Source organism: Panthera uncia (genome assembly GCF_023721935.1).
Source record: "Panthera uncia isolate 11264 chromosome B2 unlocalized genomic scaffold, Puncia_PCG_1.0 HiC_scaffold_24, whole genome shotgun sequence".
Classification (NCBI taxonomy): domain Eukaryota; kingdom Metazoa; phylum Chordata; class Mammalia; order Carnivora; family Felidae; genus Panthera; species Panthera uncia.
Genome location: NW_026057580.1, coordinates 48,226,531 through 48,236,626, shown reverse-complemented (window position 1 = coordinate 48,236,626; position 10,096 = coordinate 48,226,531). Strand labels below are relative to the sequence as shown.

Here is a 10,096-nt window from a genome sequence, read left to right as displayed (position 1 = left end):
ACTGAGGGTGCCTGGGTGGCTCAGTTAAGCCTCAACTCTTGGTTTCAGCTCAGATCATGATCTCATGGTTTGTGAGTTCAAACCCCACATCGGGCTCTGAGCTGACAGCTCGGAGCCTGTTTGGAATTCTTTCTCTCTTTCTGCCCCTCCCCTGCTCAGGCTGGCACCAGCTCTCTCACTCTCAAAAATAAACATTAAAAGAAAAATCTTGATCCTGTGATCCTTCTTCCAGCTATTACCTTTTTTTCTGCTACCACCTTTACAGCAAAAGTCAAGAGTTTTCTAGTTTTACTCCCTTTTCACCAACTTCTATTAGGAAAATTTCATAGAAAGTGATCAACTTAATGTGAAAAATTACCTTGTCATATTTCTTTCATATGTATGTTTTTAACTTTCAAAGAACACATACATGATTTATCTCCTAAGAATAAGATGGTTCTTCTATACAGAACTTTAATCCCATTATTCTACTTAAAATACTTTCCTAATTTAACACGCAGGCCATAGTTAGATTTTCCCATTCCCCAAAGATCGTTGCAGCTTTTTTTTCTCCCTAAAGCAGGATTAAATCAAGATTGTGACTTTCTGGAACAACTAGACCTGTTGTCTTCTTGACTGTTTCTTCATAGTGTCATTTAATTTAACCTTTTATATCACTTTGAACTGTAAACTGGACGCTAGGTCTAAAGTAATTTAAAGTTTATTTAGGGAGGGGGAGGGGGAGAGGGGCAGAGAGAGAGGGAACGGAATCCCAAGCAGACTCCACACTGGCTGCATGGATCCCAACGCAGAGCTTGAACCCATGAACTGTGAGATCATGACCTGAGTGAAACCATGAACTGGAAGCTTAACCAACTGAGCCACTCTGGCATCCCTAAAGTTTTTATTTAATACAAGATGCTGCTGTAGTGTTCACGTTACATCACACAATGTATGGCTGGCTTTCCCAGGACTAGTGATAAGTTTGGACATTTTGTTAGGTCATTTGATACAGGATGCCTGTCAGACTTTTCTCCACTACTCTATTTAAACTACCAGTGATTTCCATAGTGCTAAATCTAATCAACATTTGACCTTGAAAAGTGTTTCAGTTGGTTCTACATAACTTTTTTTTTCTTGTTCCCTGCTGGCTCAGTCTTCATTTTTCTAAATGTTAAAACATACATATGCCCCAGGATTTAACCTTGGGCTCCTTGCCACCTCTGTTCATACTCTGTTTGGTGACCACATCTAATCCTAAAGACATAAGATTGTATTAACCTCTTGCATTCCTAGGTAGCCCAGACAGTTAAGCATCTCTTAGTTTTGGCTCAGGTCATGATCTCACAGTTCGTGAGTCTGAGCCCCACATCACAAGTGCAGAGCTTGCTTGGGATTCTCTCTCCCTTTCTCTCTGCCCTTTCTCTGCTCACACTCTCTCCCTCTCCCTCAAAATAAACTTTAAAAAAACTTATTTGCCTTGATAGAAGTAGGAAATTATGTTAAAAAATATTATATTCTTAGTCTATGGAGGCATTTCCACTTGGATGTTTAATAGAGGTCTCAAAACTTATGTCTAAAACCAAATTCCTTACTTTTGCCTCTCAAACTTTTTCCTCCAAATCATCATTCCCAGTCAGTTAATGGCATCTGTATTCTAGTTTCTCAGCCAAAAAACAGTCCATCTAGTAGTCTTGGTTCCGTCTCCAGTCTCACCATCTCTTCCTTAGTCAGTGATTGCCCAATTGTGGTCTTGTGGTTTTTGTTTTGCTTCATCTGTGTGTCCTTACCACCTCTCCCAGTCTCCTATAGCAGTCACAGTGATCATTTAAAGATCTAAATCTTTTACTTAGATGGCTTCCTACCCTAAGTAAAAGTCAAAGACTTTTATAGTGGTCTACAGGGCCCTAAATTACATGCATTCTACCCCACCTTCCTTAATTCTGGTCTCTTGCCTGCTCACCCTGCCTATCCCACATTGGCTGCCTCCTGATCCTCCCATGTAGTTTGTATACTCCTGCTGTTCTCTGCCAACAGTGCACATCTATAAAACTTCAGGGGTAAATCTTTTACCAACTTGTTCAAAAACTCCTCTCAGTGAGACCTGCTGAGACTACTATTTAAAATTGCAGCTTGATATCCTGGTTTTGTTGTTTTCTTTTTTTTTCTGTAACACATAACTATATAATTATCTGTTCTTCTGTTAGAGGGCATTGAGGGCAAAGATCTTTGTTCAGTGAAGTATCACAGTGCCTGGAACAGTGCCTAGAGTATGGTATGTACTCAGTAAACAGTTTTTTAATGAATTTCAAACTACTACAGGGTTTGCAGAGTAGTATTTCATTGAACAAAGATGTAATGAATCAGAATATCCCATTTTGGTATTTTGGTTTTACTATATTAAGAAATGGACGCAGAACTAAGGTGACACTTAATGCTCCAGAAATCCCACTAATGAGCTTCATGAGCTTTAATTTCATAGCTTTTTTGGATATTCACTATAAAAACAACAGTTTCCGTCTTGCTACTCTGACCTATTCTTTAAAGTAGGTAATAAGAAAAGTGGTTCAGTGCATGATACGCATTCAGGTAGCATGAATTCAACTAAATGCCCAACAAAAGAAAAACGAAAGCAGGGCTACGACTTCTCAGGGTGCCTCACAGGTAAGCCTGTCTATATGAGGCCAGTTCCTCTGTACCTTACAGTATGATAAGCATTTTGCTCTGAGTGTCCTTGAAATTCATAATTTCTAAACATAATTTTCTCTGGTGCTCACTGGCACCATTTGAAAGCTGGAGGAAATCACATTGTAGATATTGATGGTGTCTTCATATTAACAAGACATGGGATATTGGAAAACTTTTCCCATTGTCAACTGCCTCGCTTAAATAGGCAATAGGTGGAAAATCCTCAAAATTATCCATACATTCCCCTTCCTTAGATCTTACCAACCGTTACCAAAAATGAAACACATGGTGAAGGCACATTTGACTGGAGGGGAATGAGAAAAAATACTGAGCTAGTTGCTGTGAAGGTAAGTCATGGAGACTTCACAGAATAGGAATTTATTCTTTGCTCTAATCATATGCATTTGACAGAGGCTCTGCCTTTATGGATTCCAAAGTGTCAAATGCCTCTATGTGTCCAGTTTCTTCCTTATGGTGGTGCTGTTTGTGTCTGCATATTACAAATTCCTTAATTTCCACGTTGATAGCTCTTTGTGCACATATGTACATGTGTTTACCACTCCATGAGAAATCCTGGCATCTTTAAGATGATGAGAAGACATTTACCTCAGAGTAATGCTACTCTGATAATTGTCTTTCTGACAGCTCTACAGGGCTAAATGTTTTCTGTTCTGGCATGCATTTGATTTTATTTCTGGTACCTTGGGATTTCCCTTTGTTTTAGAGCCTGGCAACATTTTGACAATTTGTTTTTGAGATCTAGTGCATCTAACATTTTTGTTTTTGGAGCAGAAAGAGGGGGAATGGAGCAGTTACCCAATAATGTCATTTCAGCCCATCATGTTGAGAGGACAAAGATACTCTATACTATATGACATGTCTTTACACACTCCAGGATTGAGGTTTAATCTATCCATTAAATTTCTTTATATTAGGGACACCTGGGTGGCTCAGTCAGTTAAGTGTCCAACTCTTGATTTTAGCTCAGGTCATGATCTCCTGCTTCAGGAGATGGAGCCCCACATCAGCCTTGCTGACAGCACGCAGCCTGCTTAGGATTCTCCCTCTCTGTGCCCCTCTCCCCGCTTGTGTGCACGTGTACACTCTCTCTCAAATAACATTAAAAAAAAATGTCTTTATGTTAAAATTTAATTAGTTCTACATTAAAGTTGACTTCACACACAAAAAAGGCCTATAATTACATAGTTCGTACTAAGGTTTGTGAAACAAGCAAGTTTCTACTGAATTTGATTTTTTCCCCCTTGTGGTCATATCTTCATGGTAATTTTGGTAAGTGAATACTCTTAAAGATATGTCCCAGAACTCTCATGGGAGTAGAACATTAAATAATGAACTCGGGGTAGCTTTGTTTCACTGTCTTGAGTTCTTGTTATGAAAGAGATACGGATGTCATTCTATTTGGACTTTACTTTCCTCAGTTGGATATCCTAAGATTGAGATGTGATTTGTAAAGATCTTACAGGCTCTACAACTCCATGATGGGTCATTCTGAAGTAGAATATTTACTGTATTTAAGCATAAAGCCAAAGAGCTTGGGATTTAAAATTTTTTCAGACTAAAGGAAATGGGGCAGCAGAGGCAGTTTTAGAACCTCTAGTCACTAGGAGAAATAAACCTGTAGAATATTCATTTTACTTACTACACAATTTACTAAAGGGAGGAATGCCAGTTCAAGAAACTGAGGGAGCAGTAATGAGTACTATTAAACAAACTGCAAAGAATTTATACTCCTGGATAAAGGAATTTATTATATTTATAAACTATGTGTGCTCAAGAACATTTATAATTTAGAAATGACTGAAAACTGCAGTGATAATGTGCGAGAGGTTTTAGTTAAAATGTAAGCATATCATTTGTTGGATTCTAAAGTACTCCAAAGGTATTTTGATATATTCCTGTTTGGGGTGAGCAGTCTATTTGTGGTGAAGCATCACACAAGGATTATACATTTCTCGCCAACAGTCTCATGGTGGTTTATAAATATGACTGGTGTCCTTTTTGCTTTCTAGCAGCCTCCCCATGTTAGCCTTGCCACATGGTCAGTCTTCTGTTTGGTAGGTTTTATAAATCCTAAAAGTTCTAGTTCGGAAACAGCTCTAATAAATCGAGCACTGGAGGCTGCGGCTAAGGAAATTTGCCATATTTTTTGACAAAAAGGTTAAAATCTCAATGTTAAAACATCAGTTGTTAAACTGAAGTAAAGTTCAAATATCTATTCCTAAATTAAACCGTAATCCTTACTGGAAAACATCAAATGTAATTAGAATCCACTGTCGACAAGACATGAATGGTAAAGTGCTTAAAGCTTACCTAATTCTAATTTTTCTTACAGTCTGAAAATTGCTTCCCCTTCAACTTCTAATAGTACATCATCGATCACCTTAGAAAAACATAATTACATTGACAGTTATGGGACATTTTTGCTAAATTCGGGAGTATGACCTTGATACAAGTTTGGGATTTGGTCTCATTTTAAACTTGGAATAAGTGTTTAGAAACAAGTTATTCTGGGATGGTATGGTTAATATTAACAAGTAATAATGTTGTCTGGGGCACATCTTTATAAATCTCTAAAATAAGTCTGGAGAAACTATAGGCTTATACGCCATGTAAACCTGGACATTGTAGAACTGGTTTTTTAAAAAAGGATACTGGATAATTTCATTCCTTTCTTCTGAGGTTATAGAATTTGCATCCATTTTTTCAGCAGCTGTCACAACTGTTGCAAAAGCCTTTTGAGAGACAAGACAGAAGAAAATAAAAATCTCTATCACTGCCAAGTATCTTTTATTGCATTTGATGACTGTATGAAGCCAGGTCAAGTACTGCTGCTGATAGCTGGCACATTTTTGAAATATTGCACCAAATTTCAGATTCTTAAAACTAATCTTCTTAGAAGGTGCCAATCATGCATATTTTTAAATGGTGACATCTGTTAAATAGGGCCTCTGACAGAGTTAACTTTGTAATGCTCTTCTGAGGATGGAAAGAAGTTATTTATCTTAGTAACAACAGTCGTCGGTTGCCTTGCCAAGCATTCCTTGTACTTCCTGATTGCTACATCTGTTGTATAGCTATTCCAATATTTTTTTTGTTTTATGTGATAAGGGAAACACTAGTTAATAATACACTTCTGTGGAATAACAGAACCAACCTAAACTGTTTAGCTCCTGCTTACTGTTAACTGTAGGGGTAGGTCACATACTTATTTTGACCTGGCACACTCACAAAATTCACTTGGTTGAGGTGTGGAATCAGAGTGCACAGGACTTGGAGTGGGACCCTTGAATGACCTGCTTATCTGGAGGAGATTTTGCAATATGAGGGGATTTACGCTTTCCAAACAAAAGAACAGGGCATTAAAAAAATGAAAGATGAGTTCCAAAGTACCAAAAGTATTAAAACCCCAGGAGAATGGTCACGGATGGCGAGGCAAATATACAGCTTGCTCTTTTCCCCCTGACCTACCTCTGACCAGTCCACAAGGTTGATTAGCCTGCTACACTCGAGGTGCAGTTTATATGCTATGCAGATGTCCGGGGCGACATTTGGAATGCAGCCTTCTTCACTTTTCAGTGCTTCATTCTAAAAACAACAGTAAACTAAGATGTCTGCCTTTTAGAAATGATTAGGAACACAAGCAGCCATTAATGAACCCTCAAACTAAATTCAGTAAGCCAGTACATGGAAGTCTTTGGTTTCCTTTATTTAGTGAGCTGCATTTACTAACAGTTACTTAGCTCTTGTTTTGGATTAGGTCTTCATCATCATCCCCTTACCTCCTAGTCACTGGAAGAATAATCAGGATCAGAAAACAAGTGTATTTTTCATTTTAATCCAATTATTAATTTTTCAATTTTAATCATACATTATTATTTTCAGAGACCCTAATGCATTTCTATTTTCCATAAAAAGTTTATGGACTTTCTTGGGATTTTCAATAAAATGCCACTTCTAACACTTGTAATTATAGCAATAATTATTCTCTATTAATACCAACATACCACTACCAGAGTTGTAAGTTACTTCTCAAAAAGCTGTCAAACACTGCAGATCCTAACTCCTACAAAAACCATCTTTTTTAACTTGTTTGAAATCTATAGTTCTTACTGAGACAATCTCTCACACATACATACACATGGAGTTTATAATATATATCCTCCCCAAAGACTCTTAAAATCATACCAGATCTCTACTGTGACCTACCACTGAAGAGAAATTTTAATTTGTGTTTTATATAGTAAAAATATTTTGTGCTTTAAATATGAAATATTCAAGCTCCCCACTACCACCATCATTGAAAACCACTGATTTCTATCTTCCTACTCAGTATTCTCTTGTAATGCTTAGCATGCTAGCTTGAGTGCCATTTTGGGATAGAAAACCAGTAAAGTGGAACATTCTTCATAGATTTTTATGAAATCATTTCTTAAATATCTTTTGGGCCAAGATTTCTAGGTGTTTAGCTGAGTTCAAAACAAATGAATGTATTCGCAAACTGTCAACAGATTATTTCATGTATACATAAACTTACTGAAATGTTTAAAATGATGGCTTCATCTGAAGTTTTTAAAACTCTGAACTGTACTGAACTCTGTTTAAAAAACAGCTTTTTTTTTTTTTTTTTTATTTTTTTGTGAGAGAGCGTGTGTTTGTGCAGGGGAGCAGCAGAGAGAGAGAGAGAGAGAGAGAGAGAGAGAGAGAGAGAATCCCAAGCAGGCTCCGTGCTGTCAGTGCAGAGCCCGACGCAGGGCTTGATCCCACAAACTGTGACATCGTGATCTCAGCAGATGTCAAGAGTCAGATGCTCAACCAACTGTGCCACCCAGGTGCCCCAAGAAAAGCTTCTTGGAGCTAGCAAATATGTCTGGATTTTAGGAGTTTCATCCCTGCCAGATTATTGGCCATCCTCTATACTCAGCTCTTGAGATACTCTCTCGGTGTAGATCTTTCTTTGATTGAAAATCCCAAACTATTTATTTCTTATATCAGAAACAAACCATCTGGATCTTTTAAATACTGTTTGATCCATGATCTGATGTTATGTCTGTAGGAAACATTTATTTTCACAAGAGTAGTAGCATTATACTCTGGTGTCTTCATGCCTGTGATCTGGCATTTTACCACATGAAGGGGAAGATAATTACACACAATCGAAAGTTGGCAGCATTATTCACTGGCTTAGAAAATGCCCTCTAAAGTCTAAAGAATTTTTTTACACCTAAAAGAGGTATAATCCTGCGCTACCAACTCCCCATTTATTAGGACTGCAAATTTACAATATTTTTGTGGTAAATGAAGCCTGGGGTCTGAATCAAACTTTCAGAGTAACAAATAGGCTTTTTACCTTGAGATAATAATAAGGATTGTTGAGTGCAGTGTGGAGGGCGATTCTGGGAGCAGCGTTCAGGTGCGCACGCAGGGTGTGGGCGGCACTGAAGTACATCACCTCGTGCAGAGGCTGTGTCTCTGGAGGCAGAAGGTATTCTCTGAAACAGCCAAAGGGAGGTAGGTATCTGTTTTTAGATAAGCACAGGTTTATTTTCAGTGTAACATTTTGTCAGTCCTCTGGAAGACTGAGCAACTTACTTAAAAAGCAAAATCAAGAACCAAAAACAAATGAAACAAAAGCCAAATATAATAGTACAGGTTCACTCAGAATTGTACCTTTTTCATACAATATTTTTTAAAACTTTCAGACTCATTAGAGTTTAAGAAACTGTATTTCAGTTCTGATTTAAACCTTTAGGAACAAATGTACCTAAGTTACATTTCTGCTCAAAAGCTTTATGATACCTTACAGTATTAAAGAATACTTTCTTGAAGTAATTGTTGAGAAAACCAAGATAGCTACACTCCTTACCACAGCAGACCTGTAACTCCTGGCAGGGTTTACAACACAGGCCTCAGACAGACCTGGATTTAAGAAGTTAGGAAATTCTTTTGGGAACATGGAAAATTTTTTGAAGTTTCATAGAAATGATACGTGGGAGGTTTTTATATGTTAGAATTAAATTTTACTTTAGAAGACAAAAAAGGCTAAATTTTAGCTTCAGAATATTAGAAAACAAGCCAACTGTTCATCACTAAAATTTCAATTAGAAAAACCACTGAAACTTGTGTTTTTTCTCTTATTTATGAGCTAGATGACAAACCAATCTTAATGAAATTTGAACTTAGGAAATAAAGCATTAAAAAGTTCACTTTCAATGTCTAATGAGCCTATCAGCTTGCCTGTGCCCTGACAGTGACATCACTCTTGAGTGGCCTGGAGGGTAGCAAATTGGAAGGGAGAAACCTTGGCAAACACAACGCAAGGGTAAGAGTAGTAAGTCACTAACTTGTTTAAAGTAGTTCATTCACATGCCTTCATAAAGATTCAGGGGACTTAGTCCTGTCCCTGGGCTTTAAATATTTTAGCCACATGACAGATTTGTGTCAGTTCACCAAGTGCAGGTAGAAAAAGCAGCTGCCTCAGCCTCGCCACCAGAGAAATTACGCTCTTCTTCCCTGTGTCCTGGCTGTCTCCCCTCTTGGGACAAAATCCCTCTACACCTGCTCCACCTGTGTGGTCAGTAGCTTTAAGGAAAAGAGGACATGGAGGTATTAACCATGCATATCACCTCTCCTCATCTTAAGAAAGCTCCTGGCCCCCTGCTCATTCCACTTGTAGATGCTGCTCCTTCCCCAGAGTTCATCAGAAGAAAACCCACTGGCAAAGTCTAGGATTTTGAATTGGCGCTAAGGATCAGCATTCTGTACCTTAAGTACTGCTAACCTCTTACTCAAGGTTAAATTAGCTGTAGCCTCTGGCATAGGTTTTGTAACATCAACTGCCTCCCCAGCTGGCTGGCTACCCAGTTTGTAATCAGCTCTTCCTGCACCAACCTCAGGCTGTCTCTCCCCAATCATTATAATGACTGTCATTAAAAGACCCTGTTGGAAGTCCCTGCTATGAAGTAAGGACTGGAAATCAAACAAGGCAACCAGACAGAGTCAATTTCAGAAAAAAACTATTATCTCACATTTTTCATTTTTACTCCTCTCCCTTTTTAACATCTTTACATTTATTTAATGTTTAGAAATTCAGGTAATTCCCAAGGCAAAAGGCCTATGTGGATACCCTCAAAGAACCTCCATCAGAGGCAAAATAAAATATATGCCTGTATTTTGTTTACACTGGGCTGCTACATTAGTTGAACAACAACAGTGACAAAACATCATCGTACATCAGGATTTCTGTCCAACTGCAAATGTGGAGATTAGCATAGAAGCATACTTCTGCAGCTTATTTGCTGGGAGAAGCAGAGGTCACAAACAAAAGAGGTGGTTTTGTGGGAACTGATAGGACCACTTAGTGTCAACAAGGGCTACAAAGTTGAAGTTTGTATTCTGGTGAAAACAGTAA

General features: G+C 38.0%; 1 protein-coding gene across 3 annotated transcripts in view; it reads right to left on the bottom strand.

Annotated features, from left to right (window-relative positions):
• Nucleotides 1-4,409: 4,409 nt before the first annotated feature.
• The window catches only part of ORC3 (origin recognition complex subunit 3), a 62,315-nt gene continuing 56,628 nt past the window's right edge, over nt 4,410-10,096 (bottom strand). For 2 of the 3 annotated variants that reach the window (XM_049653994.1, XM_049653995.1), the window contains exons 17-20: nt 8,036-8,177; nt 6,157-6,273; nt 5,341-5,420; nt 4,410-4,799 (exon numbers count right to left, since the gene is read on the bottom strand). In XM_049653994.1, the coding sequence (XP_049509951.1) occupies nt 4,694-4,799; nt 5,341-5,420; nt 6,157-6,273; nt 8,036-8,177 (445 nt within the window). In that variant the 3' untranslated portion in view covers nt 4,410-4,693. Of the gene's footprint in view, nt 4,807-5,340; nt 5,421-6,156; nt 6,274-8,035; nt 8,178-10,096 lie in introns of all 3 variants that reach the window. The other variant, XM_049653996.1, reaches the window with a different exon arrangement.